This window comes from Colius striatus, chromosome 17 (assembly GCF_028858725.1).
Source record: "Colius striatus isolate bColStr4 chromosome 17, bColStr4.1.hap1, whole genome shotgun sequence".
NCBI lineage: Eukaryota > Metazoa > Chordata > Aves > Coliiformes > Coliidae > Colius > Colius striatus.
Genome location: NC_084775.1, coordinates 15,447,737 through 15,469,800, shown reverse-complemented (window position 1 = coordinate 15,469,800; position 22,064 = coordinate 15,447,737). Strand labels below are relative to the sequence as shown.

Here is a 22,064-nt window from a genome sequence, read left to right as displayed (position 1 = left end):
CCTCCTCCTCCTCCCTCCCCCAGTCATTGGTTTTACCTCCTGCCACCAGCCACGTGGCTCTCAGGATGCTGCAGAGCACAGGAGCTAAAGGCAGCAAGTCAATTAGCTTCAGGCTGGAGTTGGAGCCTGGCCACAGCAATAGGAGCAGGAGCTACACACACTTGCCTCAACATGAGGCAGCAGACATGTCCCCACTCCCACCCCATCCCCTTGTAGCTGCCCCCACGCACCTCGAGGGAAGCACAGGGTCCATCACACTCCTGAGAGCAGAGTCTCAGCTCTGGGGCTGAAGAGAGAGGTTCTTCAGCAGCAGGAGACGGGGAGCAGTCGTTCTGGAGCAGATTGCACCAGGAGGGTGCTCATCCTGGTCAGCTCCACTGCACCACCCAGAGCTGCTGCATGGGGAGAACCAGGACAGCAGTACTCTAACAGCAAAGATCTTGCCCCAGCTCAGAGCAGACAAGAAAGCAGCTTAGGGATCTCCAGCTGAGCAGCTTCATGTGCTGCTGCACCAGCCCCCTCCCTGCTGCTGCCTTTAACCATCACCCTCAGAGCTGAAGGGCCAGCTGCTGTGTTTAAAGGCTCTGCCGGTGCCTGAGAGAAAAGGTGGTTTCAGACCACTGTTAACCTCAGTGCTCTGCTCTGGCTGATGTTCTCCTGGTGAGCTGGGAGCTGAAGTACAGCCAGAGACGTCTTTTGACTTCCATGTGACCCCTTCCTGAGCCCTCAGAGCTCTCAGACCTCCCTGAGTGCACAGAGATGGGCATTTCACGTGCAGAGTTTAAAGCTCTGGTTTAGCCACTTCCCTGGGCCTGTGCAAGGAGCAGCTGTGCTCACTGCAGTGTTACAGCAACAGCAGGGTGTTTATTTAGGTAGAGCTGAAGAGTTTTAAGCTATAAAAAAAGAGCCTAAAAGATGCAAACAAACTCTCAAATGACAGCAGCCCTGTGGCATCAGAGATTCCAGAGGAGCTGTGGGTGCTGGTCTCAGCCTGCAGGCTCCTTCCTGCTCCTGGCCAAGCCCATGGCCAGCAACTGCTTCTCATCAAGACTTTGTCGACACCTGGGAGGAGAAGAGGAAGGAGGCATTAAATCAATGTGCAACCATGACATCTGCCTGTGGGAAAGAGGCTGTGTTGGTTCTGTTCAACAGTTGGCACCTAAAGGCAACTCCCTTCACCTGGGGCTGCTAGGAGAGCTGGTCCCAGGGTGCCACCTCATCTCAGGGTAACCAGACACACAGAGCTCAGGGGGGAGGCAGCTCAGACCCACAGGCTCCCTCCTTCCTGCAGCCCCACTTGCCTCTCACAAACAAAAGGTGCCAAACTTCACCTGAAGCCTCCTTTGGCAGGTGCACCTTGAACTTGGGCTCAGGCTCCCTTTCCCCATGCTGGCTTGTGAGAGCAGGCGGTGCCAGTTCACATGCAAGGTGCAGAGCTGCAGCTCCAGCACAGCGAGGACCATCTACCCCACCTCACCCTCCCCAGGGCAGCGGCATCTCAGCTCTGCTCACAGCCAGCCTCCGCTCCTGAGCTCCCCACAGGGGCTGAGTGCCAGAGGGGAGGCACAGGCACACTCCCAGTGCTTGGCTGAGGCCTTACCACTGTCAGTTGTCCATTTTTGGCTTTGAAGACCTGAGGCTCCTGGCCCACGGTGAACACCATCGTCCCCTCCTTCCCCGAGCCGATGCGGAACTGCAGGCTGAGGGGACACAGTCGCTCCTGAGACTCTGCCCTGGCAACAGCCTTTACTCTAAGCCCCCTTTATTTCTGTTCCCTTGGCAAATCTCCTTAGATTAGGAGATCAGAACCCTCCAGCTTAGGTGAATTTCCTCAACAATTGCATTACCCCACACAACCCAGCAGGGTTTGATGAATGGAGCAGCCCTGCCTGGGCCAGGCATTTGCATTTCCCGGTGCAATTAAGCACTAGAAGATAAGCAGATCTGACCTGGAGAAAGCCACTGAACAGACAGAATCTAATTACAACTGAAATGCAAAAGCCAGAGAGAAAAGCTGGAGCAGAAGCACAGATTTCATGTGCCAGCTTCAATCCGTGCAGGGATCCGAGGGACAGTCTGCATCCCCCTGCCATCAGCTTGCTGGTGTGACTGAGAAGGGGCCTGTGCCCAGCAACCACATTTCAGAGCCTCTGCAGTCCCTTAAAGAGAGGAGCATTTATCCTGAAGTGACCCAGAGGCTCAGCCCAGCAGCCTTTCCTCAGAGCTGCTGCTAATAAGATCCCCTGTGGAACCGCTAAAGCCGTGGCCTCACACTCAGGTCACATCAGCACAAGCCTGAGGAAAAGCAGTTTTGAGGTACAGGCACCTCTCAGAGAGTTTGGGGGTTAGGCAGATGGGTCACAGAGCAGCACAGCCAGGAAGGTGCAGCCACAGCCACCACAAGCTTCACGAGTGCAGGGAAAAGCTGGTGATGATTCTTAATGGCATCTTTGTTGCTGTTGCAGCACATCCCATCGTGTTCCCCCCGTGCCTACAAAGGGACCCAGAAAACAACCAACCACGCTGCAGCCCCAGCCCTCCCCAGCCAGGGCACTGCCTGCTGGGTGGCAGCAATAGCTTTGACCAAAGCAGCCCAGGCCTAAAAGCTTTTGGAGCAGGTTCTTGCATGAAACACAGCTTGCACAGTCCCACCCCCACGACTCCCTCCCTCCCTTACCTTCCCTGCACCACTTTCACAAGGTTTTGCTTGTTGGCCAGCACACAGAGTTTAGTGACTGTCTCGAAGATGTGCTCACACTGAAGTATCACATCTCCCTGCAAACAGAGACACAGAGAACTTGCTGTGTTCCAGCTCATGCCTGTTTCTCCTTGTTCCTGTCACTGGCCAGCACAGAACAAAGCCTGACCCCATCCTCTCACCACCCACCCTTCAGGGACTGATCAGCATTGACAAGATCATCCCCAGCCTCCAATCCCAGTCTTCTCCAAGCTAAACAGTCCCCTGGGCTCTAAAATAAAGGGAAGGGAAAGCTTTCCTGGTGAGATGACAGGAATGCAAAGGTCCATGATGACAGACTAAAACATCAGCAACTGTGCAGCCCCAGTGCTTCGTGGGCAGACAGGAGACGTGGCAGCTACAAGACCTTGCTCCTAATCACCAGCTCACAGCTGCTGTGTTACAGTTTTCTACCTTCTGTTTGTTGTCCTCAGGAACATGAATGACCACAATCCCATCACTCAGGTTGCTGGTGGAAATACCTTCAAAAGAAACCCAAGAATCAGAGGAGAAGCTCCCAGAGGCAGCTGCACAGCCCCATCATCCCCCTCCCACCCTGGCACCAGCCCTGACTTGATCACAGTCACCTCCCTGAAGGGCATCACTGTGCCTCAACAACTGGGCACAAACACATTCCCCTGCTTGGAGCAAAACACAGCTGCTGCTTTCAAGAGTCTCCTCTGAGGATCTTTCTCTGAGGTGCATTTCCAACAGTGGCTATTTGGGCACAGTGCAGCAGTTCTTTGTTGCACACCTTTCCCTGCTCCCTTTGCTTTGGTGAAAGAGAAGGCAGGAGGTGTCTGTTCCACCCCTGGACTCTAGCTCAGACAGTGGCAGGATTAGAAGCACCTGCAGGAGGGTTCTTTGGGGTTTGGTTTTTCCCTCCCCTCTATTTCAGCAGAAAGTGATGTCCTCCCCCACATCAGGATTTCAGAGAGCTGTGTGCTCTTACTCATCATCATTTACACTCGAGGCAGCTGAGCCAGAGCTTCCCCCAGCCCCAGGAGGGAGCCTCTCACACACACCACTGCCTCAAACACCTTGGAAACACCAAAGCTGCACGGATTCACCTCCCCTCCCAGGGCCACTGGCAGAAAGGGGTGAAGGGGTCCCACACCAACCTCCCCCTGTACCTTTCAGCGTGGCATAGTCTATTTTCTGCTTGATCTTGGCCATCTCCACCACACAGGCTGAGCTCTGGGTCAGCACCAGCAGCCGCTCCCGCGCCTTGAACCCGTTCCTGTCGTATTTTATCACGGGGGTCACGTACTGAAAGCAACGACTTGGTGTCAGCATTTCTGCCTCTGGCAGGGCCCTGTGCTGGAAGGAGCAGCAGCACTGCCCCGTGGGGCTGCAGATCCCCACTCCCAACAGCTGCTGCCAGCCCATCACCATCACCATCTGGGCTCTTTACAGGTGGAAGGGCTGATGGCAGGGTCATGGTTTACCTGTGCCCTGTGATGGGAAGTGCAGGCACACACCTGCATTTCTGCCTCTGACAGCCCAAACACTGATGCTTCTTAAAGCTTTCATTAGAAGGCAGCTTCAATAATTTCTGTCTAGGTGCACTTTTAAGACTTGTTGCCAATTGAAAAGCAAGGACACACTTGCTCTGCTGCTGCTCCCCAGGCTGCCCTGCCACAGCCACGCTGTGGACACGGCTCTGCCTGACCAACCAGCTCCAGTGAAGCTGGTCTGAGAGGCTGCCAACCTCCAGCTGTCCTTCCCTTACCTTGATCTTCTCCCCCTGGATGAGCTGCAGCACTTTGGGGTTTATATCACTCTCTTCTGAGAAGCAAAGCAGAAAGAGAAAGTCAGTGCAGGCAACAGGCAGCCACCAGCAAAACCCCAAAGCTGCATTCCTTGGCTTCACCCCGTCAGCCCCTGTGGCCCCTCACCTCCTGCTCCCCCCAAACCCGTTCCAGGGGTTTCACCCTGTGTACTCACTCAGCCGGGTCTCCACGAAGGGCTGGTTTATGCTCTGCAGGTAGCCCTCCTTCTTCCCTCTGAAAACAGCACTTGCTACCACCTTCTGCTGTAACTGTTGGGAGAAGGAGCAGCCTTTACCCTGCCAGAGCCTCTCCATCAGTAACATCCCTGGTGATAACATGGGCCCTGCTAACTGCACGAACCATCCTGTCCCTCGTGCAGGATCTGCCTGACTCACGCTGCACCTCAGCCAACACCTTTAGCTTGTTCCTGTGTCACACCCAATAAATGGGACTAAACAATCCTTCAGATTTCTCTTATTTATGGTTCAAGTCACATGAAGTGCAGTGTCAGGGCTGCAGGACTGTGTCTGTACACTGCAGGCACCAGTCAGACACCTGAGTGCAGGCTCAGTGTGAGGAGCAGGGCTCTGTCAGGACGTGCAGTCTGTGTCTCAGGCGTTCAGAGCAGACCTCACAGCTGCACAGTGTGTTTCAACTTGCACATTTGCATCCCTGATCAGTTACCTGTGCTTTCCTCTCAGCAGTGACCCCCTGGCAGTATTTCCTGACCAGGTTCCTGATGCACATTTTCTGCAGCATCTCAGACAGCTGCATTGAAAAGACAAAAAAGAAGAGAGAGTTGTGGCAGCAGCTCCTGCTGCAGCCCCAGCACACGCTGCCTGCTGCAAGCTGGGCTGAATGTCACGTCACAGCTCCCTTTGAGCTCCCTCAGCTCAGAGACCCACCTCTCAGAGAGCTTTGCTAAAAGCCAGCAGTAACTGAAGGATAAAGAACAGTGGCTGAGGCATTAGTGAAGTTACCAAAAGCAGCAAAACCCATCTGTCCCTGCCAGACAAGACTGGGGCACCCTTGGCTTGCTCTTCACTTTCTGTCTGAGCTTCCTAAGGTCCTGTCCCACCTCACCCAGAGCCCCTGCAGAGCTGGTAGAGGAGTGCCATGTACTAGCTGGGCCACCAGCAGGACCAAAGGGGCCCTAACAAGTGCCAGCAGCTGTTTCTAAAGGAGAGTTCTGCTGGAAGCGATGGGAGCTTGCCCAGATCCCACCCTGAGGCTCCCTGTCCTGCCAAAGCCCCGACAGCATCAAGGGCTGCAGGTCTCTGCTGCAAGCTTGAGACTCTGTGGCATTAATGTCCTTAGCAGGGCTCATGAGTTCACTGTTTTTGGCAGTGTGCCTGAAAACAAAAGAGCACAGAGCTCTCTTCTTTAGAAGACACAGCAGCACCATTGCCCCACTCCCATCCTCCCGCAGCCAGAGGCTCCCAGCGAGGCTGTGCCACGGCACCTCGAGACACGAGCCCTCAGCACGTCCCTGCTCCTCAGCATGTCCCTGCTCCTCTCCCACGCGCATCGTGCACAGAAGTGACCCCAGAGCAAGCCCTGCTCAGCACTGCCCATCCTGCAGCAACACTCACCTCTTCCAGGATGGAAGGAGGTTGCAGCCAGCTCTTGTCCAAGACGTTCTTTGGGACGTGGTCCCTGAGCCTCAGCAGGTACTTGTACTGCACCAGCCGCACAAAGCCCGTGTTCTCGGGGCACAGCGGCCTCTGCCGGTGGATGAAGCCGTTGATGAACCTGCACAAACACCCGAAGCACAGCTTGCAGTGGAAGGCAAGGCACGCAGCAGGGTAACAGACACTGACATTAACTCAGGGACAGTCACCCACGTTACAGCAATGGAAGTCTTGAGCTTCACAGTCCCAACTTGACCCAAGTTCTGTTGCCCAAAACACACTGCTTTGGAGTTAAAACCGAGGATCCACTGCACTTGTGCTGGGTTTAAGGGGGTGGAGAGGGAGGACAGGATGGACATGCATGCAGTGGAGTGGTTTGGAGACCCTCTGTTCCAGTACAAACCAGCAGAGCAACAGAACTTGCTGGGAGCGAGCTCCTGAAGAGCTGAGAGGCATTTCTGAGCCAGCCCAGCTACAGGGGCAGCTTGAAATGGGTGTGCAGGAGATGGTTTTCACTCACTATACTGTCAGTACTCTGGACTCATTGTCCAGAGACCATGGTGGCTGAGACCCACCATCCAAAACCCTCCCCACGAGCACCACACGCTGATAGTTACTTCCTGATGATCTGAACTGCCCACGTCCTCTTCCTGGCCTGTTTGCGTGCCAGCACTCCTCGCCAGCAAGCCTCCAGCTTGATAGCTGCAACAATTAATCAGGTCCTTGCATTAGCATCAGAGGTCCTGTGCCATAACAGCCTTGGAAATTCACAAGCCAGAAGTTACAGCTGTTTTGCAGCTCCTCAGCACCTGCCCTTTAGGGTAGGAAGTCTGGACTATTTCCTTCTCTGTGGTAACTGCTGTGGCACAACCTGCACTGGAGGGCTCAACATCGAGGCAGTGATGCTCAGTGCACAGCAAGCAGCTCATTGCAGAGAGCTGCCCTTGGAGCCTGCAGCATGCTTGGTCAGCCTGCCCACTCTGGGAAGAGGGTTTGTCTCCCTAAAACTTAGTGGGCAAGTTGTCAGTAGCCCAGAAGATGCTCCATGCACAGCAAAGGGTGTGCAGAGCCGTTCCCACTGCTGATGCCTGGGTGACACCAAGAGCAGCACGTGGGGTGAGGAGCTAAACAGAACTAAGGGGACCTCTGTGAGTGCTCCTCATCGAGCTGTCACCTCACCCCACCACCCACAGCCCTGGGGGGCAGCTCTGAGTGCCATCTGCAGCAACCTGGATTCGTGACCTCCCAAAGCCACAACTCCTACTGAAAAACAAAGGTCTTAGAAAGAGACTCCTCAGTTGCAGAGCCCACACCTGCTTTTCTCTTCCTCTGGTACTCCCTTTTCCCAAGGCGTCCTTTGTACTTGGCCTGAAGTCTCGAGACTGGCAAAAAGAAAAAGCAGAGACGTTGCTCCCATGGAGAGGATCCCAGCAGCCAGGAGCTGTGCTCCCAGCACAGACACCACGTGCCCAGGCACAGAAGGGTCTGCAGAGCCACTGGGCAACAGAGGTGCCAAAACACCAGCAGGACCAGAAGCCTGAGTGGCTCCACGTGCCCTTGGGCAGCCCCCTGCATTTGATGCATTTCACACAAAGAGGTAACACTGGGGTGGGACTGGTGCTCTCCCAGTCCCAGGGCGAGGGATTCAGTGCTTCTAGAGTGGGACCAACAGTTACCAGGGGGACTGAGGAGCTTTAAAGGAGATGTGTATCTAGAACTCAAGCAATACAGCTGGTGATTTCTCCCCAGGCTGGAAAAAGATGACTGAGTTCTGCTTGTGCTCTCCAGAGCTGTGCAGACCAGGGGGCTCTGCTCTCACCACCCTGCATCTGCTGCATGAGCCTGGAGCCCAGCAACACAGCTCCCCCAGGCTCTGCTGCTTGGTCTGTACACAGAGAAGGGATCTGCAGCCATACCTAACAAGTGCTTTCTGATCTCAAATGCATCCTCAGTAGCAAACAGAGTCTTTGGGAAGCGGATGAATATTTTGGTTCTGAAAAAGAGACCATGAACATCTCATTCACAGGGAGCCAGCATTTCAGGTGCCCTAACGAGGCTTGGAGTCCTCCAGCTAGCTGGAAGGCTGACAAGCTACCCCTCCCTCCATAGCCACCCTTTGCCTAGCTGGCACATCCTGAAAGGGTGCAAAGGGTTTTGTCTTCACAGGACTTGTAATTCTCAGTGCTGGGATCCCTGCAAGGTTCCCAGAAGCTGTGGAGCTCAGCATTAGCAGCTGAAGCACAGTGAGAACAGGTTTCCTTGTCTTAGCTGCTATCCTAGGCATTAATTCATAGATTGAGAGCCACAGGCTGAAGCTGACATTAGAGAGCTCTGCCTTGCCCTGTGCCTCGTCTTTAGGAGGGAGAGCAAGGTTGTGGTTCAGTTTAAGGAACCCAAGCCTAAGAGAGGTGAGTTGCCTCTGGCTGCCCAAGCACACAGGGAGACCTGGAGCTGAAGCAGGGCAGCCCACCCCCCCTAACCCAGGGATGGAAGAAGTGTGGCTGGATTTGAGCTTCCATGGAAGCAACAAGGTAGAAAATAAAGGGGAAATGTAAGCACCTGGGCTTTTTATCTGTCTATTGCCTCTTGTGCATTGACTACCTTTAGGGTGAAGGTGCTTTGGCTTGTTTTAAAGAGGTCATTAACCAGAAGCCCTCATGTTTGCAGACAGGCAGCTCTGCCAAGTTCACATGGTCAAGCAAGAGCCAGACCAAAGGGCTTTGTTCACACCACTACCTCTTGCAGCCCTCTGGGAAGGGCCACGTGGTGGCTTGCAGTCAGACAGGACAGAGGATCAAACGTGGCAAGCAGCATGCAGCTGAGCAGCTGAGATCACAGCCAGAGAAGAGAAGTTTACCTTCCTAGTTTGTATTCCTCAGGTTTGTAACCAATATGCTTGATGAGCCTCTCCACACCCTCAGCTGCTGGCCCGTGCCAGTGTGGCCAGGTAGCTGGACAGAGGGATTTATATCTGCAACAGCAACGAGGCATCAACACAAATGACTTGAGGTTTGAGGAACCCCCTTCCTGAAACTCTGCCCCTCCAATTCCTGCTGCTTGATTCAAGGCAGAAGATACCAAAGCACATTAAAGTGGCTACAGACCAGACACACATGAGGGTGATCTGATGCAGCCAAGTGTCTGCTGACACCCCCACACCTCCTCTTGCAGGGGCTTGCCAAGTCACCAAGCCTTGGCAGGCAGCCTGTGTGGGAGGGCAGGGCTCCAGAGCTGGGGAGCAGAGGGGCTGCTCCAGGGGGGCTGCTCCAGGGGGGCTGGGGAGCAGAGGGGGCTGCTCCAGGGGGCTGCTCCAGGGGCTAGGGAGCTGAGGGGCTGCTCCAGGAGCTGGGGAGCTGAGGGGGCTGCTCCAGGAGCTGGGGAGCTGAGGGGGCTGCTCCAGGGGGGCTGCTCCAGGGGCTGGGGAGCAGAGGGGGCTGCTCCAGGGGGGCTGCTCCAGGGGCTGGGGAGCAGAGGGGGCTGCTCCAGGGGGGCTGCTCCAGGGGCTGGGGAGCAGAGGGGCTGCTCCAGGGGCTGGGGAGCTGAGGGGCTGCTCCAGGGGCTGGGGAGCTGAGGGGGCTGCTCCAGGGGCTGGGGAGCTGAGGGGGCTGCTCCAGGGGGGCTGGGGAGCTGAGGGGGCTGCTCCAGGGGGGCTGCTCCAGGGGCTGGGGAGCTGAGGGGGCTGCTCCAGGGGGGCTGCTCCAGGGGCTGGGGAGCTGAGGGGGCTGCTCCAGGGGGGCTGCTCCAGGGGCTGGGGAGCAGAGGGGGCTGCTCCAGGGGCTGCTCCAGGGCTGGGGAGCAGAGGGGCTGCAGTTACCTTTGCAGGAAGAGCTCGTACTTGCGGCGGTAGGCGAAGCCGGCGCGCCGCACCCGCAGGTGCTCCATCAGGCCCAGGTACTTCACCTGATGGCGGATCAGAGAGTCATCAAACCTCCCTGGAGCAAGAACACACACTCACTGGGAAATACTGTCTGTAGAAGCTCACTCACTTGTCCACATATTGGGACAAGTGAGGAAGGAATCAAAGCCACAGTCACCCAAGGTGATGATTTCAAGAAAGAAGTATAGATGTAAGCTCTCAACAGAGCAGGCAGTTAAATGGAGCCATCTACAAGCTGAAGTCTCCCTCACTTCACTCCTTTATCTCAGCTGTATCTTCATCCCAAGGCCTTACCTGGCTCCTTGTTCTCGTTTGGTTTAATGCAGCGGATGTAAGAAGGCTCCTTGGACGTCAGGATTTCTATAAGACTCATCAGGCTGTTTTTGAACTGTGTTGCAACCTAAAGATGACATTGACAGAGGTTCCTTAGGTTTGGAACTCAAGTGCTGCACTAATTGAAGTTAATTTGTTCCCTGCACCCATCTTAGAGCTGTAAGTGAAAGGCTGACGTGCACCTTAGCACCACAAAGCTTCTGAAGCAAAGTGAAGTCGTAAGTCACAGGGACAGAGTGCTCAGCAGGAGTACTTGAACCCCTGCCACGCAGCCACACATGCAAGGCAGCCCTTCAGAAGCTCCTGCTGGACACTGGGGACATGTGTGAGGAGGATGCAGTAATAAAGACATTGTGTCACATGGCTTGCTGCTGTCTCAGCAGCATCACTGTTCAACTCCCAGGAAGCCAGCAGGGCTGTAGCCCCCAGAATCCACACAAGTCAGGACTAAAGACAGGATCAGTGGTTAAATCAAGACTTGGGGAGCTGAGTTTATGTTCAAAGTGAAGACTAAAGATGAAACTCACAGTCTCTGGTCTCCTCCTGTTGTCTAGCTCTGCCAGTAAGAAGCATTCTCTAACAATGCCATTTTTAGAGTTGCACAGCACCTGAAACAGGACAAGCAGAAAGCTGAGTTGTGTAGCAGGGGGGCTGTTCTTGCTGTGGTGCTTCTGAACTTGAGCAGCACAGCTGTCAGGACATGCCTTAAGTAACAAAAGAACAATGCTGAGGAGAAATAGGTGTTCTTGTTTGCTACAGGGATAGATTAAATCTTCTGCAAAGCAACTCAGAGATAAGAGAACAGCATCCCTCTTTTCTTACCTCTTTCAGGTTTCTATACAGGAGATCATTATTCTTTTCCAGAAATCCTGGAGAAGGAAGAAAACCCCAATGAGGAGGCGGCTGAATTCTTTGTTGGGGGCTGCACACACGCTGCAGCACAAGGTCTGGGGGGGACCACCCTTGGAACTCTCCCTGCACCCGTGTTTGAGAGGGTCAAGTGAAAAACAGAGGGCAAATATTCTGTAATTCAGCTTCACACCAAGTTATCATCTCCCACGTTGGCTGCAAAGCGCAGGCGGGCGCCAGACTCACCCACAGCACAGTACGTGACCTCTCCAGCGTAGTGAAGGAGGCGGAAATCCACCCAGTCGATCGATTTCCGCGTCTTCTGGTCCGCGAGCTTGCGGCTGCAGGGACAGAAACACACACCCCGAGAGAAAAAGCAGCACATGGGCTGCTTCAGCTTGCTGAAAGGCACCTGCACAAAAAAGCAGCTGTAGGGGAGCTGGGAGGCAATTTAATGTCTGTTCTATCGACGTGGCTCTGACTGTGGCCCAGCATCAGATTGTCTGTCTGTCCTCAACATCCACCAGCAGAATTTGTGCTGGAGAGGGGAGATCAGCTACCAGCAAGCCCTCAGAGCTACCCACTGCCATTTGGCAACGATCACCCTTTCCAGAAACATTGACTTCTTCCTATAACATGACCCTAAATACACTCTCACTGCCTATGTGAGAAGATGATGATCAGCTTCCTCCACTTCACAGTGAAAACCATGGGGGGGGAAGGATTGTTTGAGATCTTTTGCTCTAGAACAAGAACCCAAATCTGAAGGAGGAATCCACATTTTTCAAGAATAGCAGGAAAAATGTAGAAAGCAAGGGCTCCTGGGGAAAGGCAAAAAAAAGAGAGAGAGAGAGAGAAAAAGAGCAACTTAACAGTTTGAGTTTCAGCTTGGTAAGCAGTCACTAACGCAGAGCAGCGTGTCACAACAGCACATTAGTACATCAAAACTCCCTTCCAAGACTATTGCCAAGTACAGATCCCATTTAAGCAGCTCTAGCACTTCTATTTAAAGCTTTTAATCAGGCAGAACTGTATTAAGGCACGTTGTGGTGACAAGGAAGTTGGCTACACGTTTTCCCCTTGGCTGTGATGAACTGCAGAGCTGTAGGCACGGTGACAGTTCAGCAGCGTGACTCAGTTGATGGCTTGTCAAAGCCCTTCAGCAGGCTTCTGCTGGGAGCTGCCAGCACAGCCTAGCACCAGTGTGTTCATCTGCCACCAAAACCCAATCCAAGAAGGCTACAGATTATTAACCCAGATGCTATTTGATTAGGAGATCTGAGCAGGAGAGTGTTTCTTCCCACTTTGAGCCTCAGACACATATCGGGGTGGACTCTTGAAACACCTCTGTGTGTCCCTCAGCCTGGGGCACTGGGCTCCTCTTCACAGTGCCTTCAGCTTTCCCTGGGGGACAAAGCCATCTATGGCCAAAGCCACCTAACCTTCATGGGCCAAAGTCATCTAATCTCTACAGGAGCAGCCCCTAATCTTAGTGTGTAAGGAAACCAGACTCAAAGATGAGCATCACACTAGTGAAGAGACAGGAATCCCCACCACCACCTCCCCAGTACCCCAGGTCACACTCTGCCAGCAGAGCTCATTGCAGCCTTAGACAGTGGGTGGGCTGCTTGACTTTCTCTGGTACAAAGCAAAACCCATTCCCTCCCCAGTGGTGTTTGGGGTGAGAGTTCTCTGGGATAGGATACACAGCAGAAGTGCATACGTCACGAAGTGGGCATGATCTCCTACTTTCTCTTCCAGCTTTTCCAAGAAGCTCAAATCAGTTGCTTCACCAGGTCGTAAGCACTCTTCATCCTGGAACAGCACAACACTGCCCTGAACAGAACACTCCCTCCTCACTAACATTTAGTACAACTCTGGCTTCAGGTGGCTATGGAGAAGCACTCCTGGTGTTCTGCAGTCTCCCTGGCAGTACTCAGAGGCAGCCTGGGTCCCATCCCTGCTGCTGGCTATGACCAGCCAGGTTGCTGCAGGTACCTTCCTCCTGTGCCTCTGTCTCCAAGCAAAAAAGAGTGGAGAGAATGGCCTAGGTCTGCCTTCAAGCACTCAGAGTTGCTGTGGAAGCAGCACACCTTTAAAACCCACAGCCCTCTTGCAAGCAGATCCTCTGCCTTAATCTTCTGGGCCTTTGTTTACAAGGTCTATTTGTTTGCATTCTGAATAATGCATCACATAATTAGAGGGAAAAAAATCCGCCTGTGGCCCATTACAGTGGGGCACAGGCAGCAGCTTGAGCTCAATTTAATTAGCACAACCTCTGTTCTTACCAGAATGGAGATGATTCCTTTATGCTTCTGCTCAACCAGGTCACAGATGATCTTGTTGTTAAAATAAGGAATTGGTTCCCACTAGAAATAACAGTGGAAAAGGAAGCAAAGAGTTAGAGGAAGATCCTTCCCTTGCAATTCCTTGGAGCCAGGCATAGTTCTTTGGATCAGCATGGTGACTTAGGACCAACTGAGGTGCTGGGGAAAGAGGGATAGCACAGTAATCTGTCCCCCAACACCAGTCTTTGGTGCCCCTGATTTCTCCAGGGATGTTGTCACTGATGCCCTTCTGAGGTTTGGGGAGTGTCCCACTCCTTTCTCAGACCATGTAAATTAAGTCCAGGCTAAATTACACTGCAAAAAGGGTTACAGAGTGAGACCCATGGCTATCTTATACTTCCCACAGTGGAAACAACCAACAGCAGAGCAGCAGGATGGCTTCTTCACTGATGATCAAAAGCATCCAGGGTAATGGCAGTTCAAGGGAAAAAAGGGAGGAGGGAAAAATAAATTACCTCTATTCCTTCCAGTTCATATTCCTCCTGCTCTGCTTTCAAGGTCATCTCAATCAACAGCTGCTGGAGCTTCTCATTGCAGTAATTAATGCAGAACTGTTCAAAGCTTCAGGGTGGTTAAATGAGCATTACTTGTCATTTATTTCATAGACAGTTGTTCTTCTCCCACCACTACCTACTGTTGTCAAGCCAAACAACCTTCTATACAGATCAAGCCCACACATTCCTCCCACAGCATCGTATCTGTGTCTCAAATCCAGGCAGGCAGCACAAGCTAAAGCTGTCACCAGGAGTTCAGCTAACCCAGCACACTCAGGTTTTGCAGTCACCTGTAGCTTGCCTTGCTGGGATAAGAGTACACTGAAGAAAACATGTAGGGCTTCAGGACACGGCCTCACCATCACAAGGACAGATTACCCCAAGCCTCAGAAACTGCTCTTACCTGTTTGTGTCCAGCACTTCAAAGCCATAGATATCCAGCAGGCCAATAACTGTTTTCCGAGTGGAATCCTGTTAAAGACACCATTGCTCTGTAATTGCTGCTTCAGATGATGCTTCTTCCCTGCACCTTTCATGTTGTTTCCTTCACCTCAGTGTTAACCTTTCTGAGAGCAGCCCCATGCCAATGGAGGAAAAGCTTTAAAGCAGATAACGACCTGCTGAAACCATTGGACCCACCACCTTCCACACCCAGCTGAACAGGTTTCCAGCTCAGAGCTGTGGGATGCTCCTACATCAAACACCTCAGTTGTTTGGTGATGAATTCTCATGGGCCTTGCTGGAGAAACTGCTCACATGTTAGGGGGACACTAGACAAGAAACCAACCTTGTTGGCTAGAGAGCCATTGATCTTGTTGACTAGCCAAGTGAAGGTCCGGCCGTAAATGGCCTTTGCTACGGCATCCCGAGCGTAGAACGCCAGATCCACGTTCAGTGGGCTCAGCACCTAAAAGCAAAGATGTTCCACAGACAATAAACACCACAGCTGATCAGATCAAAGTTGTGCAAAGCCAGTTCAAGCCTGCAGCTTGGAGAAGCAGCCACGTTGTTGTAGGCTGAGCACTGTGCTGTAGCTGAACTGTAGCTGCCTCCAGCTTTGTTTACCCTGGGTGTGACTTCAGCCTGGCTGTCACCAGATGCCAGCAGGATGGTGCCACTGTGCTTTGAAGATTACCAGTGTAGACAAACAGGGTAAGGACTCTGACTTATCTGTAGCTTTATCTTACTAAACTCGGTACAAAATGGTCACAGAGGTTTCTAACAGTGCTTCTGTCTGTTTCTGCAGCTCAGTTTCCTGGGAAGCAACTCAGGACTGAGCAAAAGGAACCTGGCTCAAACACAGGGCTGCTTGCAAGCCCCGCGTCCTGCCTTTGGAGCTGTTGCTACCTTTGCAGCACTAAAACTCTAATGCTGGGGATGTGTTTTAATTTGAATGGCTCAGGCTAGAAGGGGAAGGTGATACAGAGGAGAAGGGCAGCCTGTGTGATCTGATTTTGCTGCAGCACTAAGGACAGAGCTCCTCATCTGTCAGCAGCACTAGCTGGGGGGGCTCGCAGCAGCCTGGGGTTACACACGGCTACTCGATACCTCTTCGGATCTGGCTTCGATCTTGCGATGGGTGAGAGCTTCCTGCAGAATGGACAAGTGCACGCCCAGGAGCTGCAGAAAAACAAGTACAGGCACTCAGAATATGGCCAGCAGGAGACAGTTTAAATAAGCAGTACTGTGTGATCAGCAGGGCAAAACCTCCCAGTCCATCCCCAGTTGTGCTCATCTCTGGGCAGCAATAAGGGAGTTTCGAGGAGCTGTGATACAGAGAAGAGGGGACTACAATTCATGGCAGGTTGTAAGAGCTGGGTAATACACAGCAATCCTGCTTTAGGGAACAACTGTTTTTGTCCTTAAGAGAAAAAACACAGCCAGGTTAAAGCTTCCTTCACAGCATTTGCAATGCTGACACTATCTCAGAACAGATACCTTTGAGATCCACTTGATCTGGGTGCCATCACGAATGATGGCGTGGCCATTGCTGTCTTCTTCAAACTGAATGTTCCCGAGGTGCAGGACGCTAGCAACAATCCCAAAGAGATGCTGGTAACGAGAGATACCATTAGAAAACACTTCCCACAGCTCCATGGGGTGGTATTAATCTTTCCTACACAGGCTGATCAACAGCATATTGGCTGAAGGAGGGGAGTCAGACAAGAGATGTGCCACCACCGCCAGTTGCCATCGTGCTGCACCAAGGGATGAAACTCTTCACCCACCCACACACTGAATCTCCACAAAAGGTGGTTCTGTTCCATCCTTGGCACTTCTCCTATGCAAGGAGGAGCCACTTAAGGAAAGACAGCAGTGCACTCCTTCCTCAGATCCCCTTTGGCAGGCTCAGTCCCTTCGGCACCCATACCTCTATGTCTTTTTCAGTGAAGTCAATGATAGCGAAAGCTTTGCGGACGACTTTCCAGTCATTCTTGTCATTAATAGAAAACACTTTGGCACATCGACCCTACACAGTAAAAGAAAGGTGGATTAGCACCATAAAATTGCTTTGCCAGTGAATTATCAGCAACAAACACTGCTCATGGCATGCTCAGTAGTGTGCTTTCAGCTTCCATGTCCAGTTTCCTCAGCCTGTACAGATGCAACCTGCAACTCGATTTCACCCCTGCTAATCCTGAAGGTGGTTCATTTGATTAGATCTCTCAGCTTATACTACAAACTTCAGATAACTGAATGCATTGAGCTCAATGAAATGGCTGCACCTTGTGAAGAGCTTGAGCCCACAGCCGTGTTGCATTTACATGGCATCTTCTGCCCAAGTATTCTTTACTATCAAGGAAAAAAGGAAACTGAGAGCACTGCCATGAAGTGAGTTGTACACTGCATAACCATACCTATGGAACTCTGTAATATGAGGCCCATAAACCCTGAGAAACTCATGTTACCCCAGGTTCTGACACAGAAGCTTTAGCACAGATGCCTTTATACAAAGTGTAACTTGCAGACAGACAGCACCCTGCTCATTAGAAGCTCAGACCACTCTTCTCAATGACTCAAGAAGTGTTTTGACCATACTAGAGGGACCTAAGGTCATCAAATGGCTTGGTGGCATTTGCTGAAGAACATTCATGTTCTCACAGGGGCAGCAAAGCCATTTTGCACAGACAATATGGGGGATTCTTACTAATGGTGTAAGTGACTTTCTAAAAACTGATGACTTTGCTGTCACTGGGTCCCATTGCCCAAAACCTTGTTTCTGCCCCCACAGCTATTATCAGCTGATCCAATAAGAGATATTATCCTATATAAGCCACTTATGTGCTAGGCATCACAGTGCTTTTGTCCCTACTCCAAAAGCACCCGTGGGAGAACAGTGCACGACAGCCTCAGGGCAAACACGTCTGCAACCAAACAGCCCGTGAGTTTTGCTGTAACATGACACACAGCAGGTTCAACCAGCAGCTCAGCAGCACACTCAGTAGGTGAGGAAAGCTGCATTTGCAGTCCCTGCAATGCTAGGTGTGAGGCAGAGCGAGGCACAAGCTGTCTCTGACCTGGATGAGATATGCATACTTCTGGGGGTTGCGCTCCAGCCCAAGCCAGCAAAGCAGGTCCTTGTCTCCACCCTCCAACAGCTGGTAGAAAATGTGGAAGTTCCTTTCTCCGTGGTTTTGGTGCACAACTCTGGATTTCTCAATTAGGTAACTGAGGATGTGCCCTCCCACTGGAGCTCCCTGGCAGAACAAAGCAGTCAGATCAACACCAGAAGGATGTAAATGACATCACTGTGACGGCTCCACAGCTCGGAACAAGGAGCAGTGTCAGGAGGAGCACGTTTCTGCTGCTCCTTATCTGCCACCTTCTGAGTTAGTACCCATCAACAGTACAAGCTCTTTCTGAAGTGTTTGCTGTCCCTCTAGCGTAAGTTCTGCTTTATAACAACCTATATTAGCTATCCATGGAGCACTGGCAGCACTGCCAGTGACGTGGGGAGCTTTCAGGGTGTATAACTGGTCACCTCGCTTGCAAAATGCAACCTCTGTAAAAACAGGGTCAGAAATCTGCAGTGTAAGGCTCAATAAATCCTGTGCTGCCTGGTGAGCATCCAAGAGGTTCACTGATACAGCTCGTTTTAACAGCAGCCCATTAAGTTTGTTCTCACCTTAAAATCAAACTGGATGTCCATGTATTTCCCAAACCTACTCGAGTTGTCATTACGCAGCGTTTTTGCATTTCCAAAAGCCTGTGGATAAAGAGACACATTAAATCACTTTCCTTACTGAGAGCCCAACACCCACGACAAGATAAAGTTCCAGTAACAAAGATCTGCTGCATCAGCTGGGTCCTGCTGCTGGATTTAGAGGGGTTAAAGAAATACAAAGTGCTGTATGTGCTGAGCTCCAATGTGGAATTCAGATAAACCACCATTTGCTTGTGTGATCTATAACTGAAGGAGCAGTTGGGTGGTCTCCACTCTCCTCATGCTCACACATTTCAGCTCTCCTCCACTATAAACCCCAACTTTCAGCACTGAGGGATGTTAAATCCCAGGCACCCTTCCAGAGGCTGTGCTGCCAAGAGGCTGAACGTATAAACTACTTACATTACGTGAGCAAGTGCAAACCCATGGGAAACAGGAGGCCACTCCTGGGTGCAGTTGTGCAGATTTGCACCACAGCCTCATGCAGGGAGGTCACCAATGCCAGCTCCCTGCATTTGGCACCTCCCTCAAGAGGTTTTACCTCAAGAACCGGGTTGGAGAGCAGCAGCCGGTCCCGGACAATCCGCAGCTGCTCTGTGGTCGGGCAGGTCACTGCGTAGTACTGCAAGATCTTCTTGGATGCTTCTGTCTTGCCAGCTCCACTCTCCCCAGAGATGAGGATGAAATGGTTGTTGTACTCCCTGCACATCACCCGGTAGGCATTGTCAGCTATGGCATATCTGAATGGGGATCACAAGGAGCCATCAGGGGAGAGGCACCCGTTGGAAATGGCATCAAAGGTCTGTCACAAGCACCTTCTGTCTAACATTGCAAGTATTAGACATGAGGGGAAAGCAGAGCTCAAAATGTGAGCCTGACTCAAGGGCTCATAGCAAAAACACCAGCTACATTTGAAGCACATCTTGCCCTCTTCCCCACTGCTGCTGTGGGACTTCTACAGCCTGCATGTATTCCTGGTGAGTGCAGTTTATACATGGCAGGGACTCTCTCTCAAAGCAGAGGAGACAGTTTTGATTCCAGGAAAAGAAAAAGATCAACTTCTGCTGATAGAGATAAAGATATCCAAGAGTGGAGTTTTCACCACTTAAGGGAGGAAAAGAAGAAAGAAAAACCTACTTGGCAAACTACCCAGCAACTCCCAACATCCTAAACATCCCACCTCGGAGTTCAGGTCAGGTTTCTTTCCCTCCTAAGTCCACGTGGAGGCTCTGCATGAGCACTGCCCTAGTCCTGTGGTTGCCTGCACTGACACAAGTCCTCAAAGGACAAGGCAAGATGACCAGAGTGTTTTGGACAACTGAGGAAAAGATGTTGACTTGCACATGGACACAGTCAAGCAGTGGCCTGACTACCCTGTGTGCAATGAGAAACAAACACAGACTGAGCACTAGCCAAGACAGTTATCTTCAAGATAACTCTTCCCTTGCAGTTTCCCCAACATCACCTCTGCAATCCTTTTGTTCCCCTTTTATTCTCACAGTCAACAGAAGACAGAGACAGATACATCCTTACCTACAGGAAGATAAGATCAGCATTCAGCAGACCTAGTGCCTGTGGATACACATCCCTGTTGCTAGTGCACAGCACCACAGAGAAAAATCGATGTATTGCTATCATCTGAAATCCTGAGGGTTCTACTTACAGATGTGGTGGCAGTTCAAAGAAGTTTACCCCTCGATACAGCTGCATCTGTGTCACTGTGTAGATATCCAGCTCTTGGTAAGGGTTGACAGATACAAGAAGAGTACCAATGTATGTCTGCAGGGAGACAAGAATGCATGCAGGTGGGAAACCTGTTCCCTCGCTACAATGGCAGCTCCTGAAAGAGGACTCAGGTACATCAGGATGTTTAGCAAGAGCAACTGCAAAAGATGGTACAGAGATGGTCATAAGCCCCTCCACAGGCATCACTATTTCACAGCCAAAACTGACCCAGTTTAGAGGGGAGTTGAACCTTACATTACACCCATTTTTCCCCCTACTCAGAGTGAACAGAATCATGCATTTACTATCCCACAATATGCCACACTTGGAGACATTTGACCTGCCCCAGGCTACGGGAACCCACGTGCCCAGCACTTACATAGATGAGGTTCTCCTGGTACCGCTTGCGAAGGTTGTTCAGGAAAGCGATTTCACTGGTGTGCGAGTCCAGGAGCACAAAGTCCTGCACCCCAACTCTGTCCCGGGCTATCAGAGCCCCTTCCATGTTTGCATCAGTGTTATCTTCCACTTCTTCTTTCTACAACACAAAGGTTTATTCAGACAGGGTGAGGAGGGAGCAGACGGGGACCCTGAGGCTCAGCTAAATCCTTCCCCACACCCCAGGGCCAGAGGAGCCTTGCACAGCAGTGTCAGGTTATTACTGAAGCTGTTGCTGACCCTGTCTCCAAGGGTGGCACGTTTGCACTCCAACTTCTTTAAAGTCAAGAAGTCTGAGACTCACTACTGTGATGCAAGAGGAAGAGCAGTCCCCAGGCAGCCCTCAGTAACGTGATAGCTGTCCAAGACAGAAATGCAGCTATAATCTGGGACACTAACTCAGCCTAGGCAAAGCACTTGCAAGCACGTTAACAGGTGAAGATACCAGACAAACTGTTAGTTTCTAACACCACCTGAAACTACTGTATACAGATTTAACTACAAAGATAAAGGTTCTCCAGAAAAGGCTGCATTGGGCTTGGCCTTTAGGGAAAAACAAAGGTTAATCCTACAGTGCTGCTCTGCACAAGATCGCTACATCCACCAGCAGATGCAAGTCAGCTCTCAGGGCTGGGCAGCAGATGTCTCCACAGGCCAGTGACAGACCCAGGCAGGCAGCAGGAGGGCACCAAGCTGGGAAAACTACACAGTGAAAGCTTTACTAGCACACATACCCACTTTCTCCAAAGGCTGAAGGATGCAAAAAGGATGTAACTGACAAAATGCAACCCTTGTGCACACTCCACTTCCCACCCCTCACTGTGGGAGTTGACTTTACACTGAAAACACTCGCTGCTGAGGCTCAGGCTCTTGTTTCCCAGGCTATAGGAATACCTCCTATGCTGTTTAGCTGGTAACTTCATGTCAGCAAACAGACAAGCAGGATATTCTTTAATCTACCACAATAAATGTGCCATAGTAGGTCTGGTTTTGTTTTGTAAAGACATCAGGGTGACACAGTTCAGAGAATTCCTACTCTAATGCATTAAATACCTCCCTCAGGATGGAAATGAGGTAAACACACTCTGAGCAGCTCACCTTTCAGGGTTCCCAGGCTTTGCAAATTAGGGGAGAGAAACTGAGCAGCCACCAGCTGAACACACACAGCAGCTCCTCACACTCCAGGACGTGCACAGCCCAGCACCTTCACTATTCTCACATTGCCCTTCATGACGTTGGACTTTTTACATTTTGCTGCTCCACTGCTCAAGAAGATTGTGTGTAAGACTTTGAGCAGGCATCCAAAGGACAGCAATGGCCTGCTTCTGCAGTGCCACATCATCTTTTTGCTCCATTAAAGGGGAAGCTTTGCAGTTTGTAAACAGGTACAGCATAAAACCTTTCACCACAACACTCCACAGAGGAAGATATTCTGAAAACATACTATTTCAATCCTATCATAGTTTAAAAAGAAACCAGTCACCCCTGCACTGACCAGAGGAGCCATTCATTTTCTGCCTTTTACATCCCCTGGTGTTACCAGCTCCAGGCTGGCAGGAGGGGGTGTTCCTCATTTCTCCTGAGCCACAGCATGATGGGACTGTGGTAACTGCTTTCTTCTTCCAGAAAGATAGTTACTTTCTTTCCTTTTTATATTAATAGCCTTTTCCCCCCCTGCTCTGCACAGGACAAACC

At 51.5% G+C, this 22,064-nt stretch overlaps 1 protein-coding gene across 1 annotated transcript; it reads right to left on the bottom strand.

Annotated features, from left to right (window-relative positions):
- Window positions 1-1,044: 1,044 nt before the first annotated feature.
- On the bottom strand, window positions 1,045-20,463 carry MYO1H (myosin IH). The gene is made up of 31 exons (XM_062009652.1): window positions 20,311-20,463; window positions 19,870-19,985; window positions 18,748-18,946; window positions 18,168-18,248; window positions 17,560-17,739; window positions 16,413-16,511; window positions 15,980-16,093; window positions 15,590-15,661; window positions 14,829-14,948; window positions 14,445-14,512; window positions 14,003-14,108; window positions 13,488-13,568; window positions 12,923-13,014; window positions 11,446-11,540; window positions 11,173-11,219; window positions 10,878-10,958; window positions 10,312-10,417; window positions 9,955-10,072; window positions 8,998-9,111; window positions 8,057-8,133; window positions 7,454-7,522; window positions 6,758-6,842; window positions 6,102-6,261; window positions 5,194-5,277; window positions 4,685-4,778; window positions 4,470-4,525; window positions 3,871-4,006; window positions 3,152-3,219; window positions 2,678-2,775; window positions 1,574-1,700; window positions 1,045-1,062 (listed from the first exon to the last, which is right to left on the bottom strand). Exons 1-31 carry the CDS (start codon window positions 20,434-20,436, stop codon window positions 1,045-1,047), a joined length of 3,087 nt encoding a protein of 1,028 aa, XP_061865636.1. The 5' UTR covers window positions 20,437-20,463.
- Between the last annotated feature and the right edge of the window lie 1,601 nt (window positions 20,464-22,064).

Coding starts and splice junctions, on each gene's coding strand:
- MYO1H (XM_062009652.1), bottom strand. CDS start 20,436: ATGGAAGGGGCTCTGATAGCCCGGGACAGAGTTGGGGTGCAGGACTTT. Junction 10,073..10,311: donor AAACGAGAACAAGGAGCCAG/GTAAGGCCTTGG, acceptor TTCTTGCTCCAG/GGAGGTTTGATGACTCTCTG. Junction 1,701..2,677: donor GTGAAAGTGGTGCAGGGAAG/GTAAGGGAGGGA, acceptor GTGTCCCCTCAG/CCTGCAGTTCCGCATCGGCT.